This window comes from Phalacrocorax carbo, chromosome Z (genome assembly GCF_963921805.1).
Source record: "Phalacrocorax carbo chromosome Z, bPhaCar2.1, whole genome shotgun sequence".
Taxonomy (NCBI): domain Eukaryota; kingdom Metazoa; phylum Chordata; class Aves; order Suliformes; family Phalacrocoracidae; genus Phalacrocorax; species Phalacrocorax carbo.
In genome coordinates, this window is record NC_087548.1 from 36,774,856 (window position 1) to 36,798,196 (window position 23,341).

General features: G+C 39.6%; 1 protein-coding gene across 2 annotated transcripts in view; it reads left to right on the forward strand.

Annotated features, from left to right (window-relative positions):
* The window catches only part of SH3GL2 (SH3 domain containing GRB2 like 2, endophilin A1), a 113,504-nt gene extending 105,311 nt beyond the window's left edge, over positions 1 to 8,193 (forward strand). For both annotated transcript variants that reach the window (XM_064437873.1, XM_064437874.1), the window contains exons 8-9: positions 2,894 to 3,024; positions 6,726 to 8,193. In XM_064437873.1, coding sequence (XP_064293943.1) covers positions 2,894 to 3,024; positions 6,726 to 6,925 — 331 coding nt within the window. In that variant the 3' untranslated portion in view covers positions 6,926 to 8,193. The remainder of the gene's footprint in view (positions 1 to 2,893; positions 3,025 to 6,725) is intronic.
* The last annotated feature ends 15,148 nt before the right edge of the window (positions 8,194 to 23,341 follow it).

A 23,341-nucleotide genomic window follows, 5' to 3' on the forward strand; every position in this document is an offset into this window, starting at 1 on the left:
CCCCATCATTTGCCATCTTATTAAATACTCCTTTTTTCCAGCTTTATTATCAGATCAAACTTGATCTTAACTGAGTTTACCTCTTCTATCCCTTTTTCTGTAACTGTGAATGCTATCTCAGAATGGATACAATATCTTCTTAGTAGAATTTTAGACCTTTTAGAGTTTTTGTTTCTATCAACACAAAACAGATTGTACCCCATTGAAATGAGGAAAATAGTGTTTGTGAAGTTTATCACCTTCATACACACACGCCCTTCTTCAAGGAGACAACATACATGAAAGATTTATTTAGTCCATGTGGTTCTGGAAGACTCTTCCTAAAAGCTGCATGTAATTCTCAGGAGCATATGATGTTCACATACTGTGTGAAGGTAGCTTTGTAACTGTGCATGATTCTCTCCTGTTTTCTGATGTCATTAGTATAGATCTAGTTTCTGGTACTATTGGGTCTGTCAGTGTTTTCTCAGAGCACACAGTCTGTAAGCCTCATCCAGTTCTAAGTGTTAAAATTTCTTTGCGATTAGGAGCAGCACTTGTTTTGGCTGTCCAGCAGGCTGCTTCTGGATACAGTTTGCAGTACTGTCTATACAGCTAACAGAATGATTTTCAGCAGTTCCAAGTGAATACTGCAATTCACTTATTTTACAGAAGCATTAATCTTCAGGACCAGGTGGGTTGTTCTGTAGTCCATAAATTATGCCATAAAGTGAATATACCTTTCTCTGAACAGATCTCTCTTCCTGTATCAATTCAGATAACCCTTTGCCCTTTTGAAAATTCTGCTAAACGGTCAGTATCTTTGCTTCAAGTTTCAGCTCTGAGTGATTTTGGCTTTTCAAGAACCTTGCATCAGACTGCTGTTATAGATCAGCTGAAGTAAATCTTTTGCATAAACTTACTGTGCATCCCTAATTGTAAAGAGTCTGCTGGATAAATCAACCTTTGTCCACAACTGGACACAAAGTAGAGCGCTGTGATATGCTCATGCCTGGGATTAAGCAGGGCTGTAGAGCTGTATCTATTTGAGCTACTTTACTTCTCCTGCTGGTGATATGCAGGCAGCAAAGTATGCATGGCCCTGAGTTTTGAGGGTTGATTTTTTGACCATATGGACCAGAAAATAAATAATGCTTTACTTTTAAGCTGAGAAAATTTGTTACTGTTCACTCTCAGTGATATCTACAGCACATACTGCCTGTTTCCTAAATACTTTTTCAAAGATGTGAATGGAACTTGTTTGTGCTGCTGTTTGGCCAGGGCAACCTCTTCCAACTGCTAAGACCATCCTGTTTAAAATATTGCCCAAAGAATTAAAAAAAAAAAAAAGAAAAAAGTTAGACTGCAAATCTCGTGAAAAATTTAAAAATGCACTCAAGTCTACTATTCTTTCTGGGACCTTTTGATTAGGCTTCAAAACTTTCTTCAGGAACTGCAAGTGCAAGAATTTTCATTTTTCTTCCACACATTAATGGAAGGCATAAACTTCCTTAAAATATGATGATTCCAGGAACTGGGACTTCAGAAACTTGGCAAACATTGGGAGACTTGCAATAAAATTAATAAAATCTGGAAGGCCATCAAAGGCTTTTCCTTTTAAACTCTCTTTTTCATCAAGCGAAAGGAGGCTGCAGTTTTCAAGATAGAGTATTGTGATAGAGCAACGGGGAAACAGGAATGGCTTCCTTGGAGATGCTTCTTTTCGTAAGAAACATCGCTCATACTGAGCTTTCGGGTAATTTTTAGCAAGTGACTAGAACTGTTGCCTTCCAGTTCATAATCTGTAAAAAATGGTCTTTGTTTTGTGGAAGTATTAAGTGTAATAGAACTGCTTTAAGTATTTCTTTCTTCAAAACTTTACTGTTTTGAAAAAGTATCTTCTATTGATGAGTGAAACACAGCAAAGCCTTTGTATTTCAGTTTATCTTGACATCTTCATTAATTTATGCTTTTAATATGTTTATGTTTTTGTTTATGAAGAAGAAAAGTAGTCTCTGGGGACCAAGTATATTGAAAATACTTTGTATGGTGAGGAAACCCTTGTTATCAGGACCAAAACTGGTTAAGTTAGATGCAGATCTTTTCAATAGGTAAATCAAAATGTGCTTCAACATCAAGTCTGGGCAGATCTAAAGAAGGTTAGAGAAACCAAATTGTCCTTTAGATACAGAGGTCTTGACTCAAGTATTCTTCCATATACAGTATTAGAAATGTATGTGGCAGTTGTTTTGCATAAGCTGCTCTGATTCTGTCATCATCCCATCCCTGGATTTTACCCTGGAATCTGAAAATGTACCCTTTCCTAGAAATTCTAGATTCCTCAACTAGAAGAGTAAGTTGAAATGAACGATGCATAATATTTTTATTTTGAGAGTCAGGAAAACTGGAGCTATGTGCCTTTGTGAAACAAGTATTCCAAATTACAAATGAACTAAGTCAGCAACTGAAGTCAGTGCATTCCATACAGTCTCCTCACAAAATGACAAGAGTTGTCATTGACCAACTAAATACTTAAGGCCTGCCAGGGATAGAAGCAAACATCATGCTAAAAATGGGGGCAGAGATCTTTGTACAGCCTCCTGTAAGCATTGCTAATCATGTTAAAAGTTTTTCTCCATTATAAGCTCTTTGTTATTTTTAGACAAAAGGAAGTCAGACAAAATGCTAGGTTCCTAGAAGGAAATAAAAATTAACAATCTCATGGCATAGTCATATCCGGTAGTATTTAGTAACTTAAACTAATATTGTAAACAAAACATTACTCCAAATGCCAAAACTTGTTTAATTTGGATGATTGGTGGATGAAAACTTCAGCCATGGAAATAAAGAAGTTTGTGTATCTCATCTGTTAACAAAAAACTAACTCTTGACATTTAACTTCATGTTTTGGTAGAATAAAAGAGGCATCATCTCAGCCCAGGAGAGAATACCAGCCCAAACCCCGTATGAGCCTGGATTTCACAACTGGTGACAATACTCAGCATAATGGAGGAATATCCCATGCCACCACACCCAAACCGTCAGGTAATGGCAGTAGCAATGTGAGAATAAAAGCCAACTCTGAAGTTTTGCTACAATGCAGAAGTTCCATGCTTTCTTCTAGATATTAATTTTTCCATAGTGAGGGAAAATGAGAATGAAGGTTTTATAGGAGAAAGCTGTTTGAACTCTTGTTTCTTTGTAAAGTGTTCACGTCCCCAGGCAGGAGGACAAGGATGGCTCATCCACTGCTTTAAGTGTATCTTTGGGTCAAAAATTTCCTTAGTCTTACAAGCTCAAAGAGCTGCTGCCATACTAAATTCACCTTGAAATATAGGTCTTTACAAAATGGGCATTTAGAAAACCAAAAGAACAACAGGAAGTTTTCCATGAAAATGCAGGACCCTGAGCCCCCACCCTAAAACCTCTATAACATTAACCTGCTTTTTAAAACCAGGTATTACAACACAAAGAGCCTGAAAGTGAAAATCACTAGAAGGAAAAACAAAGCCATTTGGGTTATTTTCTCTGTCCAACTGGGAGCAGCAGAAGCAAGATTAAGCATTTATATGACTGTGCATAATTATTATATTAAAAGAAGTGTTTATTTCATGTCAGCACATACTAAGAAAGCCTTATTATTTGTTTGTCATAGTAATGATCTGTTGTCCCATGTTATGGTGAGGGCTTTCCTCTGTCCAAACCTTTACCTCAGTTATTCCTGTTTACCTGAGTGACAATTGCTAGCATCTTGCAAGACTGGATTTTTTTCACTAGATCATTAATCAGGATTTCCTTCCTTCCTGTCACATCCTTGTCATGGTTTAGCTGGCAGCTCAACCCCACACAGTTGCTCGCTCACTCCCCCACTGGTAGACGTGGGAGAGAATCAGAAGGGTAATGCTCATGGGTTGGAATAAGAACAGTTTAGTAATTAAAATTAAAAGAAACAACAGAACTGCAATGTAAAGGCGAACAACGAGAGGTGCAAAGCCCCAGGGGAGGGGGGAAGGGAGGGGAGAGGGGGAATGAACCGCTGAAACCAACCGCACACGCCGCAGCCGCACGCAGCAGCTGCTCGCCGCCCACCGACCCAACGCCGCGCCGCTCCCGAGCTGCAACTGCCCCCCCTCAATATACTGGTCATGGTGTCACATGGCATGGAATGAACCTGCCATTGGCCAGTCGGGGTCAGCTGCCCCCACCATGGCCCTGCCCCTCCCAGCCCCCCCCGCCCCACGGCAGAGCTCAGGAAGCTGGAAAGGTAGCCGACCCCCACAGTGAAGAGAATTAACCCCTTCTCAGCCAAAACCAGCACATCCTGATGTGAACGTTTGATGTTCTCTCAGATATAGGCAGCAGCAGTATAGAATCATAGAATCGTGGAATCGTTAAGGTTGGAAAAGACTCTTAAGATCATCGAGTCCAACTGCTAACCTATCACTTCCAAGTCCACCACTAAACCATATCCTCAAGCACCACATCTACCCTTCTTTTAAATACCTCCAGGGATGGAGACTCCACCACCTGTCTGGGCAGCCTGTTCCAATGCCTGACAACCCTTTTGGTGAAGAAGTTTTTCCTAATATCCAACGTAAACTTCCCCTGGCACAGCTTGAGGCCATTTCCTCTCGTTCTACCGCTTGTTACTAGGGAGAAGAGACCGACCCCCGCCTCGCTACAACCTCCTTTCAGGTAGTTTTAGAGAGCAATAAGGTCTCCCCTCAGCCTCCTCCAGACTAAACAACCCCAATTCCTTCAGCCACTCCTCATAAGACTTGTTCTGTAGACCCTTCACCAACTTTGTTGCCCTTCTCTGGACACGCTCCAGCACCACGATGTCCTTCTTGTAGTGAGGGGCCCAAAACTACACACAGTAGTCAAGGTGTGGCCTCACCAGTGCCGAGTACAGGGGCACTATCACCTGCCTACTCCTGCTGGCCACACTATTCCTGATACAAGCCAGGATGCCATTGGCCTTCTTGGCTGCCTGGGCACACTGCTGGCTCATGTTCAGCCAGCTGTCAACCAACAGCCCCAGATCCTTTTTCTCCAGGCAGCTCTCCATTTAGCCCCTGCAACTGGAAATCACCTTGCATAATCTTGCAAACTCCTGGTAATCTCACCATGCTACTGAGGAAGGGGTTTCCTTGTGCAGGAGAGTGGCTTGAGTCTTCTGTGCTAAAGCTCTCCTTGTGCCACCAGTAATTTTCTTCTCACTTCTTTTTTACAGTGTCATGAACACTTTTCTCTACTAAGGAAGTGTGGACTGATGTTCCTATCTCTTCAGCATTCATGTTTTCCTCTCCAGAGAGCAGTATTTAGCATTTTCTTCAATAGGAGTTGTTTCTTTTGAAACGTTTATCAGTTTCAGAGAAATACCTTCTTCTTTGAAAATTCTTTAATGTATGTTTGGATTGGTTTGTTCAGAGCTCCAATATTCTATGGTCATTAGAGTTTGTTTGCTAAGTCTACTAAATTTCAGCTGACAGCAATGAACATACCAAATACACATTGTAAGGCTTGTAAACTAGTCTTCATGACAAATAAAGCAAAATACACTGTAAACAATATGTAAAGAAATAAAAGGTTTCACTACAGAATTAAATAAATTAAATCTGGTATTTTAAAAACTTGCTCTATTGGTATCTATAGAAATGGAATATATTTTGTCCTGAAATAGCTCAAGCATGGGCCTTCTAGCCATAGTGAGTGGTTGAAATGAATATGCAAAAAGTTTCAGTCTGAAACTGTTTCATACTGAAGGTAGCATAGATGAAAAAGCTGAAATACGTATTCTTAGAAGTGTCCCTAGGGTGGAGTGGCATGTGTCAGTTCATTCTGACCACTAGAAGTGAGTGAACTTTTACTATGGAAAGTAGGGATATAAGGTTCCTTACCATTTAGTGCTGCTAAATCCTAAATATTTTGACCAGTAACAATTTTGCTTTTGGTAGGCTTGAAGCTATAGAGATTTTGGGGGCGGGGGGAATGCAGGGGATGGGAGGAATATTTATTAATTTCATATAACATATGAAAATCTAATCTAGCTAATGATGTATAATAACACTTATTAGCCATCCTAGGGGATTTATGGTCAGATCATCATGAACTAGCATATTAGAAAGCTTCCAGTTTCAAACTTGTTCTGAATCCGTCCTGGTGGATCGGCAGCAAGTGTTTTGTGGGAATGGGGAGAAAAGGTCTCCGGAAACCTCATGTTAAAATTCAGATGATTAGGAGCATATTCAGTGGTTTACAGCATAGCTGTACCAGTGAAGTTTCCAAATAAAGGACAAAGACACAGTTATATCTTTGCTGTTGTTTTAAGTTACCCTTTACATTACTTACCTGACAAAAATAGACAAAGCATCTCTGTGCCAGTAAAACTGGAAATACATTAGGGATTTTGCTTCATTTTTTTGGTGTGTTTTGTAAACAGATAAAAATTAGATTCTAAACTGATTGTATCCATGCTTTTAGGTGTGAGCTTGACTGTAGCTTGGTTCTTTTAGGATTCCTAGACATTTACTAGCAGTCACATATGAAAACTGAAGACTGCAAAAAGCTGATAGTTGTCTTCTAATGAAGTTTAGCTGTCCAAATTTAGGTGTTATTGAAGAACTGTCATCAGCATATGAGTGATACCAGAAACAGCAAAATCTGTAGTAGGTACAATGGTAAAAAGGATACCATAACTGTTGAGATTTTTAAGCACATTGTTTATTTGTGTTTCTTCTCCTTAGGTGTTCACATGGATCAGCCATGCTGCCGAGCTCTGTATGACTTTGAACCAGAAAATGAAGGAGAGCTGGGATTTAAAGAGGGTGATATAATTACCCTCACTAACCAGATTGATGAAAACTGGTATGAGGGGATGCTTCATGGCCAGTCAGGTTTCTTCCCTATCAATTATGTCGATATTCTAGTTCCCTTACCCAATTAGAATGGCTGATCCACCACCTCTGACCTGGATAGTTGTGTCAGTACCACTGCTTTCAAAATGCTGCTTCTTACACCTTACAAGTGTGAACTGCAGTGGTTAGAGTCATCAGTTCCCACTGAGCATCTTTGGTTTACGTGTTGTCACACTGGATGGTGGTGATGCGTGGTATCTTCTGAACTAGCATAGTGGGGGTTACTTTATTGGCCATGCTGGCCTGGTGGCAACCAGAACAATTACTGAGATGATGCTGGGAAGGTGATGGCAAACAAAGCAGGTAACTCATAGTGACGTATCAAGAAGTGAAGGTGGTGTTGGGAAGATAATACCTATCACCACTGTATTATTTTTCAGTCTTAGTTCTCTATAAAAAGAGGGAAAAGTTCTTGCCATTCCATCTTTCTCTTCCTAATGATAGAGTTAACACAGGTCTAACATTGACTAACCAGAATTCTAACTTCCAACAAAATTGGCTTGCTGGTCTCACTGAGACAGTGTATGTGTAGACTGGTTTCTCAGAAAGTGTACTGTGTATCCTGCTGCTCTCTGCTCATTTTTATATTATTAATTCTTGTTAAAAGGCCTATTTCCATCCAGAGGTAAACTGTAAACCATAAAATGGGGATTCCTGTAGTAAAAACCTTGGACCACAAACGACCTGAACTTGCCCTTCAGGAACTTTGAGCATGCTCACCAAAATGCCAGTAAGAGGGCAAGATGGGGAATAAAACTGGCATTTGTTAGCTGTTTCTTGTCAAGTCTTAGCACAAAATCATGCTGCTTAAGCACCAGATACCCTTTGTATCTTGACTGAGGAATACAATAACCAACCAAACATGAACATCACTTCATTTGTTTGTCTACCGTGTGTTCTTCGAACATCATTTGTGCATATTCTGCCCTCAATGAGGACTAAATAAAACTTATCTTTTTGTGTTGAGCAATTAAAGACATGTGGCTGTATATGCAAAAACATCTTCCATATGTTTAGTTGGTTCTCTTGTGTTCCTCCTTCCTGCACTTTGTGTGTACAGTGCTGTGCCTAGCTTCTTGACATTCCTTTGGTAACAGTTGCAGAAGTTCTGTTAGTTTAGTTATCCAGAGTACTATTTATGTAAATTGTACAGACTGTTTCAGAGGTTTAATGTGCTGCTTCGAATGTGCCACTTCAGTACTGGATGATGTGAAATGAAGACAATTCCCTACTGCTTAATGTATATCATGGAAAGTATTGATATTTCAAATAAATGCTGAGATAATAACTAGAATAATGTTGTGGATTATTACTTTGCTGCTTTCAAATATGTTGTGCTAACTTCAGCTAACAATTTTATTTCAAAAACCATATTCCTCATTTCCTGCAAATGTGAAAATACTTTTTTTTGTCATTATCATATTGCTTCAGTCAATTAAAACTCATACATAACAGGATACATACATAAACAGGATAAACTGAACACTAAGCACATTAAATTAATGTCATGATAACCAGTATGCAATCTGTGGATAGGGTTGTTTCTCACTGAAGAATGCTAGCGTTCACAGACTGCCTGGTAAAGCTTAAAGACATGGTAATTTACAATTTATTTTTTCTTTCATATGATGCAGCTTTTTATTTCATTTAATATTCTTTGTTATACATATATTGTGGTGTTTAGCTCTGGCAAAGAGTCCACACTCACCCACCCATCCATTGGGAGATTGCTTACTAGTCACTGTCACAAGCAAAACATACTTGACTTGGAGAAAGCTAATTTATTACCAGTTAAATTAGATTTGTGTAGTGAGAAACAAAAAAACCCAGACATTAAAATAGCATCATTCCTGCCCCATTTCCCAAGCTCAAATTCACTCCTTCACTTCTGACTTCTCCCCACCAGAAGCACAGTGGGATATGGAATGGGAGGTTTATGGTCAGTCCATAACAGCTCCTCTCTGCTGCTCCGTCCTCCTCATGGTTTTCCCCTGTTCCACTGGTAGGTCCCTGCACAGGCTGCAGGTGTGTCATGGACCACCTCCTCCTCATCCTTCTTTGATCTGGGTGTTCCCTCTGCTGTTTCTCACTCTTATTTTTCCCCTCCTCCTCTCTCTGACAGTATGTTTCACTCTTAAGTATGTTTTCTCTGAGGCACGACCATCTTGCCTGAGGGGCTCAGCCATGTCCCGCAGTGGGTCCATTGGAGCTGGCTGGAACCAACTGTGTCTGCCATGAAGCAGCTCCAGCCTCTCACAAAGGCTGCCCTGCAGCCCCCCACTGCCAGCACCTTCTCACATAAACCCATAGGCATAGGGCTAAGGGATGCCCCTACACATATTGACAGAGACTCTGGCAGAGTAGGACAAGACAGAGTCCACCAGAGATGGAGCCTCATTCAAGGCTCAGTTCAAGGTCGGTTTGGACAGGGCTGTGAGCAACATGATAGAGTTGAGGATATCCCTGCTCATTGCAGGGGCCATTGGTCTAGATGACCTTTAAAGGTCTCTTCTAACACAACCTATTAAAAAAAATATATGTATAACCTCTGCTACTTTTTACTATAGTTCTGGCCTAAATCCTAGGACTGGCCTCTAAGTAAGTTTCTATCAGTGATTGGAAGGAATCTGTTTCAAACCCAATGGCTCTGAACAGATGCATTAATGGTGAGGTACTACAGTTAAGAACTATGTTACAGTTAATTATATTAATTATCAAGGCCTGGCAGTCACAGGTAGGGCTGCCTGATCTGAAAGACATGTTTCTGGCTCTGGCATGCCCCTATTTTATCAGATCATTATTTGGTTGTGTTAGTGGAGGGCATGCAAACATAAGGCAAAGATCTTAGAGATAGTTTTACATGATTTAGAGCAAAAGGATAATTGGTCCCACACTGCTCAGGGCACCTATTTTTTAAAGTGTAGGGAAATGTTGTGTCTTTCAACAAGTGGGGCCAGAAGGAACGTACAAAAGTATTAAAAAAAAAATCTGTTACACGCCAACACTTGATGACATGGGCCTGGTCTTGACATTACAAAATTCTTGGCAGTTCTGTATTGCTATGTTCTCTGTCTCATACAGGTAATCCCTGAAGAATGCTTTATTGCTCAGGTGGTAAGATTAAAATCCGACTTGGCCAAGAGATTGATTAGCAGGGCTGACAAAAGTTTGCATCTAAAGATTCAGTGCTAGGATGAAGGGTGTGATCCAGGGACTGCAATAAAGCAGGAGGCTGTTTGCTCTTAACGTCTCAGGTATTTCAAAGCTTTGCTTATGGAGCCCTGTGACTCCATTCCCTTCTGGAAGTGCAAAAGACATTGTGCTGATGGAGGCAACATCTTTTTTTCACTGGCAGACTTATAACTTCTGTCATCCTGCTTCCTAAAGTGTATGTTTTCAGAAACATTTCAAATATGTGACATAGGTTCCTAATTACCAAATTTAGCTGTAGAACTGCTGCTCCTCACAGAGGAAATTAGGAAGTCTTCCAGCACTGAGGTATCAGCCACCGAATATAGCTAAATGTTTTGTGTTTGATATTGGGGGTTTTTTTGGTGGTGAACCCTAAAGACTCACGAAGCTTTTACCTTCTTACTTTCTCATTTATTGCAAAGCGAAACTTTGTGAAAACTATAGCAAACAAACACCACAGTTCCCTGAAAAGTTCTCTATTTAAATAAAAAGGTGCTTGAACCAAATGAGGGTGGGTTTTCTTCCCCTTTTAAAATATCCTCTTCCCTCCAGAAAGAAAGAAGATTGTAGTCATACCCAGACTTTTTGTGTTTGAATCTTGGCTTAGTCGTTATACAGACAACTCTCCCTTTACAGGTAATCATACTGCTTTTCTCACATTAACTACATGGACAAGACTTGAAAACTGCTATGAGGACTTATTTCCTGGTTTCATGTTTTTAGGTCTTTCGGCTCTTTATAGTTACCACTATGCTGAGAAATACTTCTGCTCCAGAATGTGTCCTAGGCATGCCATATATACAGGCTGAGGAAAGTGGCTAGACTCATTAATGCAGGGAACAGGGTGCATGTAGGTAAGTGTACAGATGGGTCTTCTTCCCAGCATAGGAGTAAGCTGAGTTTGAGATGGGCAAAAGAAGTAATGAATTAGGGCACATTCCCAGTTAACACTGTATAAAACTGAGTGCATTATATATAAATTAACTTGATTTTAATTTTCTGTAAAGCACCAGTACGTTGTATTAGACTTAGGCTCAGCATTTCTAGAATGCTCTGTTATTATTTTACTATTTTTAAACTCAGCACTCTGGTATCTCAAACACAGACTTGGAATTTCCAGAAGGCTTTGCTGTGTTTCCTTATCATTTGGCCTAAAATGTTGCAGAAGACAGGAGCAGCTTTGTGATATATTCTTGCTGTGCACTGTAAAGCACAGATAAATTCTAAGCTACTTACCTTTAATAGTATCTCCTTGGAGATAAAGCCCAGGGGAACAGTCAAAGAAGCAGCAGCTTCTGCCATGCCTTCCTAGAGCGGCTGGCTCTAGAAAACCCCTGCAGCTCTGGGAGTCAGAGAACATTTCCCTTTCAGATGCTGCTGGGGCAGACGGATGAGCTGAAGTCCCTGCAGTAAGAGCCATGTCCTGGCCTGCAGCTCATTTGGAGGGGTAGTGGCAGCCAGCCTCATGCTACTTACACTCACTTGCATAGTGCTCAGGGCTTGTGCCTTTCAGTCTCTCTTCACCTTTTGTGAAACCTGGAGTTGAAAGGAAGCACTAACAAAGCAGGGAGAGAAAATCGGGCTTAGGCTCCTGTGACTCTGGTTGTCTACGAGTGGGGAGGCTCCAGGAGGGGCTGGGCAGCTCTCTGAAAAGATCTGCTTTCCCAGTGCAGTCCAGAACACACTGGTTCTTCTCTGGGTCACTGCCTGAGACTGGAAGATTCAGCGATTTACCCAGACACCATCAACAGTGCTCATCTATAGGACTTTCCTGTCCTTAGCACTGACCTGTGGCACGTCCTTTGCTCAGAGCACCCACACAGGCAGTGAGGTCCTGAAGTAGGGACCAGCTGTAACTCACATCACCCAGAGAGTTATTTTACTAGCTTTTCTATAATGCCCATAGTCATTCTATCTCCTCCCACGCCAGAGTGACAAGAAGTTCACTGAGGACATGGAGAACTGGTGCAGAGAGAGGCTGTGCCTTCAAATGGGGTCCCTTTCCCTGGGCCTTGGATGTCTTCACATCTCTGGACTATGGGCATGCTTGGCAACCCACCGATACTTCCCTTTTCTTCTCCCTGCTGTGGTGAGCACCAATACCAGGCTCTACAGGCTGTGAGACAGACCTCTCATAGGCCCCTGTCAGCTGTTCTCTAGGTGGTGTTCTCTTGCCCCACAAGGATCCTATAACTTTGGTCTGAAACCATGTAATACCTACACCCAAGTCCAATGTAATGCATAAACTCTCTCATCCCACTTATGGACCTCTGTTGTGACATGTAATCTTCACCGTCTAACATTTCTCCTTAGGGATAGGACTTGGCATTTTCCTTTGATGAACTCCAAGAAATTCCTGTCAGCCCATTTTTCCAGCCCATCCAGGTCCCTGTGGATGCCAGCACAACCCTCTCTATCAGCCACTCCTCCCTGTTTTGTATCATCTGCAAAGTTATTACGAGTGTATTCTGCCTGGTCTTCCAGATCATTAACCATAGAATCATAGTGTCATAGAATGGTTTGGCTTGGAACGAACCTTTGAGTATCATCAAGTTCCAACCCCCTACCCTGACACGGGCAGGGACACGTCTCACTGTATCAGGACACTCAAAGCCCTGTCCAATCTGAGTTTGAAAGTTCCAGTAATGAGGCGCCCACAACTTCTCCGGGCAACCTGTTCCAGTGGCCAACCACCCTTATCATAAAAATATTTCTTTCTTATGTCCAATCTCTATACACCTTTTTCCAGTTCAAACTGTTGCCCCTTGTCCTGTCACTACAGACCCTGATAAAAAGTCTCTCTCTGTGTTGCTTATAAGCCTCTTTTATATATTGAAAGGCTGTAATAAGGTCTGCCCAGAGACTTCTCTTCTCCAAGCTGAAGAACCTCAGCTCTCTCAGCCCCTCTTAATAGGATCGATGTTCCAGCCCTGTGGCCATTTTCATAGCTCTCCTCTAGACCCACTTTAGTGAAGATGTCGAACAAGATTGTACCCACTATTGACTGCTGGTGTACACCATTCATGGCCGGCCTTCAGCTGGTCATTGTGCTGCTGAACACAACCCTCTGGGCCCAGTCATTCAGTCAGTTTTTGATCTACCTCACTGTCCACTCACCTAACTTATACTTTATCAGTTTGTCTATTAGGATGTTGAACCACGGGACTCTCAAAATAATAAATATAAATATCAAATACTTACTTATAATCAAATACTTATAATACTTATTATTATTATAATACTTATAATCAAATACTTATAAATATCAAATACTTACAAATATTTATATAAATATAAATATCAAATAAATATAAATATAAAATAAAAATAAATATCAAATACTTTAAGTCTGGTATTTATTTTCATGTTAGTTGGTGAAACAGATTTTCATAGAACCAAAGAAAAATTTAGATTTGGGGAGTCATCTGTGGAATCTAGTCCAACCTCCTGCTCAGAAGAGGTATGATTTGATCATCTGCTCAGGACCATGTCCAGTTAAGTCTTGAACACATCCAAGATGGAGGTGCAGATTTCCCAAACTTTTTTTTACAGAGGTAGAATATCCTTAGTTTCCACTGAAAATAGTGAAGTCACAGCACTGTAAAAGTTAGCTGGTATATGCTATGCATCAGAATACTTGGATATCCACAGGCCTTCAGTGCTTGCTGTAGTGGCTGCTTCCAAAGCTTGTATGTTATGTGTAGTGAGAAGGAGGCTAGTTACACTCTGTGCAACAGTCATGGCTATAATGGTTGACAATATGAAGTACTTGACAGGTACTGAGGCACCTAATGGTGGAAGGCACAATACACAACTTGCATAATTACACCAAATTAATTGCATAAGGAGAATTCCACAAAACTTTGGCTTAGTTTCAAAGATTTAACATGCATTCTAAGTGACTGTCTCTAAGGTTCAGTTTCTCAACATGCCCATTGAGCTGCCACTTAGCACAGTGGTCATTACAGGTTTTGTCTGTAAAGTTCCTCAGGTGTCTGTATTTCTCACCCAGGACTGAAGCCTTAGCAAAACCCATCTGTGACCCTTTGTAACTGATGAGCTAGATGATCCTCTGCCAACACTGCAAGCAGAGGTCAGTCCAGTATGCAGTCATATTTTCTTAATATATGTCAAGACCTGCTGGTTATTGTATTTTTAAAACCTGTCAGCACAAATTGTAGCAGTAACTCTAGCTGAGTAATCCCAGTCAAATATTTTATATCCCCGTCTGCCTGGACCTTCTGGAGGGCACAAGAACAGGAAGAAGTACAGAAGCTCCTGTAGAAATGCAGGATGTATCATATGTCTAAAGCTTCAGCCCATGTATGGGGTTGCTTGATGAACAAGGCAACTTTAGAAGTGGCAGAAAGGATGTTCAGTCTGCTAATAGGAAGCTTCAGAGCCAGAACCATCCTCTCCTCTTCTATTGCTGGCTTTTCAGGTGGTACTGGGAAATGAATACTTTCTAAATCATGAGGGAACAAATTTTATTTATTACAAGACAAATTTTATTTGTCTTCTCCTGTTCTTCTAGAGATGGGACTTAATGTTCCTGGAATTTCTCTTATTTTAGCCTTTAAGTGAAATGTGATCAGAGCTGCTTCTAAAACAAATACTGACATGAAGAGAAAAACAGAGTAATAAATAGAAAACCTTGTAAGCATGCCTTATTTCTTCAGCTTGAGAGGAGGTGGCCTCTGACCATCCTTTTGCAGTAGGCTGAAATATCTTGTTAGCAGCCTACAGTTACTGTAATGCAAACTTGAACCATCAGGAAAAGATATAGTGTGATGATAGACACCAAGACACATCAGTGGTGATGTCCAAAGGAAACTGCAGATGCATCAAATTCATCAATCCTACAGTGATCTTCTGATCCAATGTTGTACCCAGTTCCTGTATTGAGTGGGGTAGAGGGAAGTGTAATGCTAAGGCAGCTGATCAGCTCCTGCAAGTCCCGTACGCAGGTGCCTTAAAGCTTGATCTTCGAGAGCAGAATGAATTGCAGACATAAAGTAAATAGAAGGTAGCTGGACTGTTCATAGCATCATTTTAACCCTTCTAAGCAGGAGGATAAAAAGCATGGTACACCACATGAAAGTAAATTGGACTCACAGTGTCCACTACAAAAGAGCAGCAGCTGCTCAGCTCAGCTGTGTGTAAAGCTCAGATACTTGTTTAAAATGTGGAAGCTTCCAGAGACATGGAACATTATAAATAATTTTGCCATGTCCTCAACATTCTTTCTCCCAGAAATTGCTCCTTTTTTTCACTTTGAAGCATAACGAAGTTACTATTTGCTTTATTCTGGAAGTCTAGCAGGATTTCATGGAGTTCCCAAAGTCACTGAGGTCATATCATATCTGTTTTGAGATTGTTTAACAGTTCCAGACTGTTTAAGTTCGTAGATGGGACTCAGCATAAATTTGATTTCCAGTGCTGGCAGAGAATTGTTGCCAGAAACTGGGCAGGGAATTTAACCTTAATTCTCCAACTGTACAAAAGGGCCAATAATAATTCGATGTTTCACAGAGCTGTTGAGAATACATATTAATGTGCATAAACCTCTTAGACTACACTGTAGACTCAAGGGAAAATCTGTTCAGTTTGCTCTGTACAACTATGGTACTAATCCAGCAAAATGAAAATTTCTGGTCTTCCTCAAAAGTTTTACTTTTGGTGGTTTAAGGATATTTACTAAGCATTAATGCTCTAACCTTCAGAGGCTGAAAATGAAATTAAGCTGAAGGTATCTTCCACTGAATACTGGGATGATGGTTGGCAACTAGAAGTATTAATGTGCTGCAATTTCATCAGTAGATATCTGGAGGTCACAACTTCAGCACTTCACTAGACTGTGAAGTGAACTGTAGTCTCCACACCCTCATGTGAGAGTGCCTATCAAGCAATAGTGCAACCAGCATCAGCGGTTCTTTTTCTATTCTTATTCTCAGCCTCCAGAAGTAATAAATAATCCCATTATTTTATATATTTTTCATTTCTTTATGTCTAACGGAAGTTGGTGGAATTCCAAAATTCCCTATAGCCCAAGAAAAGCTCTCAGTTCCTGCTGCTCTCTGCAATATTTCAGTATGAAGAGGTATGAAGAAACAAGTCTGCTGATCTGGCTTGTAGCACTGTATGTACACTTCTAGAGATTACTAGGAGGCAAAGGTGAAAGCACATACAGTTGTTAGATGTTCCTCCTGTGTGGGACACCGCTTGCTGAAGGTGGGCAATCACCTGCTGCATCTTCTGAGCAAGTATTTCCAGTTTGCTCATGAAGCTTCTTACTTGATGTCTAAGACAAGAAAGTCCTTCTTGATAGTATGTAACTATCAATCTTGTTTCTAAACGTAACACAGGCCAGCAGCCCACTTTTGTCATAGCTCATGAGGGGAGCTAGGCCAGGGAAGGACTGTGCAACAGCAGGGATTTCACAATCCCTGCTGAACTTTTAAGCTCTGATGAGCTGTAGAAAATGTAACAAAGCATACTTTGTTCCTATTTTCATACCCTGGAAAGCATTTTTTCAGTTAATGATGCGTAACATTGCAGCATGTGAGCATGGTTTGCTCTACCATGCAGTCAGCAGCCACTAGATTAGCCAGTCAATTTCTCCAAGGTGCATACAGGGTATGCTGCCACCACCTTTTCAAGACACAGGAGGGACCCAAATCTGTTTTTAACAAGTCCAATGTGTTTCAAATTAAATGCAGCTGGCAATCTTTTACATTTTGGACCATAGATCCTGCTAGGTTACAAATACTTGGTTTTTGTTATTGTTTAGTGTTAATATTGTGAGCCAGTAGAGGGCACTCTGGCATTTAAATTTGATACTATTAGCTTTTAGACAGATACGTTTTCTTTCTGAAATGTAAAGTTTTAAAGGATACCATTAACAAACGTAGAGATTCCTAGCGATAATGGCCACTGTGCAAAGCTATTTGTGAAAACCTGCTTTTTCAATATTGCTCAAACCTGAAAATTAGAATTTAAAATACCCAAATAGCCCAAAAGCCCAAACTGTGGAAACTGCTAAATCTCACTCTACCTACTTTCGTATTTTTAAAATTTAGGCAAATTTTTTTTCATGCAGGTCTTCAGAATGGGTTAATAATAAACACCTAATGGTGTGAAGTGCACTCTTGAAAAGTCCAGTAAAACAGAAGAATAGAACTCACATACTCACATCACCCATCTGTCCTAAATAAAGTTATTTTTAGCTGTCTCCCAGCTACAGATCCTTCCAGCACAAAGCTTTATAATTTCAATCAGGCACACACATGCTTATATGTAGCTTTTTCTCCCCTCTGCCCTATATAATAATAGAACCGCAGATGCTCACCTTCAGAAAATATGAAATAAAGAAAAATCAGAATAGCTTCTGAAATTCTTCATTCAAGCACAATCTACTCATTATGAAATACATCTGTCAACCTTTAGCTGGAAGAGTTATGCTTACTTTGGGCCAAACAGTCTCAAGGAATATTTTGACAGTTCATAACACTTCTCATTTGAAGTTCCCCAAATACTTCATGTATATTAATTAAGGTTTCTTCTTGTAGCAGAATCTTTTTATTAGACCCAGTTTACACACAGGCCCTTGAGGCATAAGTGTCTCAAAGTTTTGTTTTCCAAAATGTGTCTTGAAGTAGTTGTCCCAGTGCCTGGTTGCTCTTCACTGTAAGGTTAGGGTAATTTCAAATGTGTTTTGTTTTGTCTTTCTAAAAATGTATTAGGAGTAAGAGGAGATGCGGGAGGTAATAATAACTAAGAATTTAATTAATCTGTAACTTGACTGTAAGACATAAGTATGAGATTAAGGATCAAAAAGTGTTTTCAGGAGTAAAGATGGGTTTTTCCAGAGGCATTTCAAAAGTTATTCATATTGGTAAACAGCTAAGCATAAAGTGCCTCTTAAAAGTGCTGAAACAAGTACTCTTCATGTGAAATCTTAAAACCATCCTCAAAAACAGATTGTAAGAATATCAACCTTATGCACATGTGTAAAGGGAGAGTGTTTGGGGCAAGACGATAATAACCTGAGGTATATGGGCTTGTCACAGAAAAGGCAGAGAGGTCTCAGGATGTTAAAGGTACAGGACCAATGATGGCAAATCATTGCCATGTGTGCCCCTTGTGGCACCACCAGAGAGTGGGGCTGATGTCATCAGCAATGACAGTACTTTGTAAGACATGAAATGAGACACTTTTTCCCTAGCTATCCTTTTGATCTTTTAGAATGAGTTTAAAAGAAATAAAAGGAGTCAGACAAAATGACTAGGTCTTTTTTGGCCTCATTGGAATAGAAAAATAGGTAAAGAACACAAGCGTAGGGATAGAGCTCCAAGGATACTGGGATAGCAGCTCCATGGATACAGGCTTCTGCTTCTATCTGTACAGCACTGTTGTAGGAAGGGCTTACAAGCTGTGCTGAAGGCATGACAGTGTCAGCACATTACTTGAAAATATCTTGAATGTGCAAAGTAGAAATGTTTTGTTGAAGAGCTCTGGAAAATCCCTCTAGAAACCAGTCTTTGCTGTCTTTATTCCTGGGTCTTTTCAAAGCCCTATTAGTGACAGCACTTGCTTCAGCCAGTACTTTGTTGCTAAGGACCTAAAGGAATTTCTTACACTTAAACCCATCAGGATTACAAAACACAGGGTTTCCAAGGACTAGGCAGTCCCAGATCCAAATTATTTGGATATTTTGTGTTATGATGGATTTCCAAAATTTCTGGACAGTACAGATGGCAAAATATCACGTGATGGCTGAAAGCAAATCCTTTTCATAAGATGTTTAAACTTTCATTCCTTTCCAAATATTTAATTTGATATTTTTGTCTCCAAAATCTTTTTTACTTGTTGCAGGAATATCACAACCTCTGTCCTGACCATAAGTAACTAAGCATAATTAGGCATGTCTGACAGGCAAGAAAGAACTGAGTGGGATGAACCATGGTAGGAATCATGGATCAACAAGTGCCAGGAGAACACCTGAAAGTGCTGGAAAGGCGTGGTGTGGTATCATCGTGTATTGACTTGAGACAGCATCTGGCTATAACCCCCCCCAACAGCAGAGTCTGGGAAAGTTTGGTACATGGACATCTTGCACTATGCAGAAGCAGAGGACCTGAGATGCAACTGTTAAAACATTGCCTGCTAAGCTCTCAGGCAGAGCCCACCATGGAGAGGCTGGAGAGAACATCGCTTTTTCTGCAGCCTCAACTTTCTGGCATGGGAACAGTAGTGGAATCATGCACATAACTATAGTTGTTAACTCTGTGTTTGTATGTGTCTGTGTGTGCATGTGCATATGTGTTCATGTGTGTACCTCTGCGCAGTCCTTTACCTGACACAGCCTATCAAACTCTTTTGGTCCACTTAATGAAGTCAGCTCATCCATGTCATGTTATCTGGTGTTCCTTTTCCCCATGACATGATATTATTACCAAAGAATAGATGTTAACTTCCTTCAAAATATTTTCTCCCTTTTTGTGAGGGACTACAATTTTCTCTTACTTCTACAATATTTTCTGTAAATGTCTCAGCTTTGGAGAATTTTTTTTTTTTCGGTAAGTTCTTGCTTTTGACCCAATATGGAAAGTGAAAATGTTTAATGTTCTGCTCTCTGTTTTCAAGTGATCCACTCTGAAGTAAAATGACTGCTATTTTCTTTCTCTTACACATTTTATATGCCATGTTTTACCCAGGTTTCAACAGAAAAGAAAGCATATGCCCCTCTACTAGGTTTCCAGCCTACAGATTGAAGCACAGGCTTCTTATTTTATATTTTTGTTCATAATTATATGGAGGATAACTTTTGTTATGTAGAGGATGCACACCTACTTGTTAAGGTATTTGCCCTGAAGGAGATAATTTTGATAAAGATAATACCAGCTTCTGAATCTCTTGTTATCAAAATAATTCTTCTTACTTTCATTCTTTCCTGTCATCATATCTCTTTTGTGTATTCAATCTAAGTCCTGAGAATCTGCTCATGTTCCAGCAGAGACTGAAAATAGTTACTCGCTTTCACCTCTTCTGGCTATGTATCAGAGTAGTCTCTGCAACTCTTTTGCATTTGGCATTTGCCCTTATCTACTTAACATTCTGTAAATCTTCATGGAACTGTTTTTATTTTTGTGTTGGGATACTCAGACCACAAGGATCTAGTTGAAAAGCACTGTTTTAAATCCCCTAAATTTGTAATTCCTGCCTGTATTTGGCAGTGAGCTGCCACAGGCTGTGTGCATCATCCCTGCCTTTCACCTATTTTGGTTCTATGCCTAGGCAATTAGTTACTTGACTTTTTTTCTACAGCACTTAGTATAGAAAGAGAAAAAAAATCTCCATATTGTTTTTTAACACTATGCCTGGCATGGTGTAAGTTCTACAGTAATTTTGCATATCCATCCTCAGCAGATATAGACACAATCCTACATAAAACCCAGTATATCTTAATCTTGGCCTAAGCAGGTTTTATGCATTTTTTCTATAATAATATATTAGTCAGACTTGGTCTTAAAGATCTCCAGTACTCAGCTCCATAATGACGATCTAGACTGTAAGGACCACCATGCTGCTGCTCAAGTGCACATATAGAGAAAACAAGTAACAGGCGAAGTGTCTTGCATTAGCAACATTGAGGAGCAGCTAACCCTTCCCACAAAACTTATTTCCAAAGTGTTAATTTACCACTCAAAATATTTTGTGTAAGTTTCTATGTGACTATGCTTAACACAGTTTCTGACACCTTGAAAATTACTAAAACATAGATAACCACATTGATAAGACACTGGGGTGGTTTTACTTTGTAAAACTTTATCTTTAAAAAAGAATGGCTACATTTTCTGCCTAGCTTCTCTTATGTTACCGCTGCATAAATCCAGAAATATTTCTTAATAATTCTGTGCAGGTTATCTGGCATTTATTGGAATTAATACTGACAACCTGTGGTTTCCAGTATATAAAGGTTTTTCTGTATAAAAACCTTTGTTTTTATACAAAGATCACACACCTTTACACAAGACAACATGGTGAGAAGCAGGATTGGTGGCAGGTGCAGTATCCTCATTAAGCACCACTGGGAGAAGGTTCAAAATAAAGCCTGAGGTGTAAATGCTAGTTTCTAATAGGAAACATGTTGACTTGTTCACATATTTGCTATGAATTTACTACCTTTACGCCTGCTTCCAGCAATTCAAAATAAATACTACACCTCCATCCTAACAACGCCACTAACTTTCTAAAATATGTGATTAGTAATGGGCAGATGTAAAGAGGCAATTTTTGTGAAGCTGATGCCAAAACACTACATATAGTTCTAACATCAATACTTACATAAAACTGAAAAACGGAAATGTGGGAAAATGCTTGCTAATTTCTTGTAAGCTGGGGAAACACCCTGCCGTGATCCAATCCTTGTTTAGCTTAATAAGAAACAGAGATAACTTAATTTTGGTAGAAAAATATATTCATTGTTATAAATGGCATAAAACAGAGAACATATGGGGTCTACTCAAGCTCATAAATACAGTAAAGAAAGGCTGTTGGCCAAAATACGAAGGGAAAAGATGCATCCACAGCCTGTTAGTGACTGGGCCCCTTCCAAAATGCAGAACATTATAAGGCACAGTTTACAGATGTAGTTACTAAGTGGCAGTTGAATGAAATTCTGTGACTTGAATAAATCTGTCTATGTGTTTAATAGCCCCTACAGTCTGACAGACAAGAAGTTGACAGTGTAGAAATCAAGGGAATTGGAGGGTAGAGGAAGAAATGAACACGCCATCAAAAAAGAAGAGGTAGATAACAGGAAGGTAGAGCAACATCACAGTAATGGCTTTCCCTCGATTAAATGAACAGCACTGATGGTTTATTAATAAGAAGTGTTGTTTGGAATATATAAAGAATGTTTTAAGTGATACATTATTCAAGGCTTCCTCTCCAAATTCCTCTCACTTTTTTTAAAAGGATGTTGAATGGATCACTATCTCTGACTGCCAACATGTCAGACCAGCAATGCAGCCTCAGTTGAATGGGTTAATAGGATCTGAAACCCTCATATTTTATCTCTTTGGTATGCTGTTAAAAAGCAGCTGAATATCATAATCATTCATTATGGTAGCTAGTCTTTAATGGCAATGAAGTGCGGAGAAAATATGGTATATGGAAAGAATGCACTATGGAACTTACAAAAATGTGACAATATTTAAAATATTACTGTAAATTGCAATTCTGGGTCAAAAAAAAGTGTCAGAAAAATAGGCACGTAGTGGGGTTTTTAACTACATATTTTCTCAGTATAATTTAGTTTGACACAATTGCCTATGACCAGCAGTTTTTACTCATGTTTCAAACAAGGAAGAGCTTTGAAGAATGACTGAGGTGTTGTTAATGTTTAAGATACATTTTCTTATATCTGTGGTTCACTTTCCTTAATGTAGCAACAGCATAAATGTGTGCAACAGTCATGAACTGAGAGAACTGTACTGTGGTTGAAATAAATTTTAAAATAATTTAAAAATAAAAACTAACTTTCACACAAGATGAAGCAGAAATATTTCTATGTAGGCACTATTTTTCTTTGGAAATTTACAGGTTCCTCCTCACTCATACTTGGCCTTTTCTAGTGTTCTTTGAAGCTGAAGATTCACACTTGTGCATTTTAAAAAGAAAATACAACACAAGGGCCTTTCTAACATGGACAGCTATGTAAACCGTTTCATGTGACATTATAGAGTCAAGACCTTGAGCAGTTCACCTCCATAATCCCTGTACTGAAAATTTATGTGACTTCATCTATTTTAGTTTAATGGCATATGCATGTTTCTATAGTACATGAAAAGCAAGATAATTTATATTAATGACAGGTGATTTAAAAGTTTTTAATGGATGCTTTAGCCCCAGCTAGACCTGAAGAATGTTCTTCTACTGTATTAGGGTACTTGTAACTGCGTGCTAGAACTGCACAGTGCAACAGAATTGTTATCACATTTAAAATCTCTGCCTAGCTGGCATACAAGTGCTTTTTCTTTTCTATTTTCTGTTATGGAAAATGTTCCTAATGTCAAACATTATTAGCACACCTCTGGATTCCCTGCATGTTTTCATTTTGCAAAAGAACTTGCGTTGTCCTGGTTCTTTTTTGATGTAACTAGGGAAAGAAATTAATTCCTTGTACAGTAAAAATAATAATTGAGTAACCTTTGAAATATGTCAAACAACTTCTTCAGATAGCATAAGTG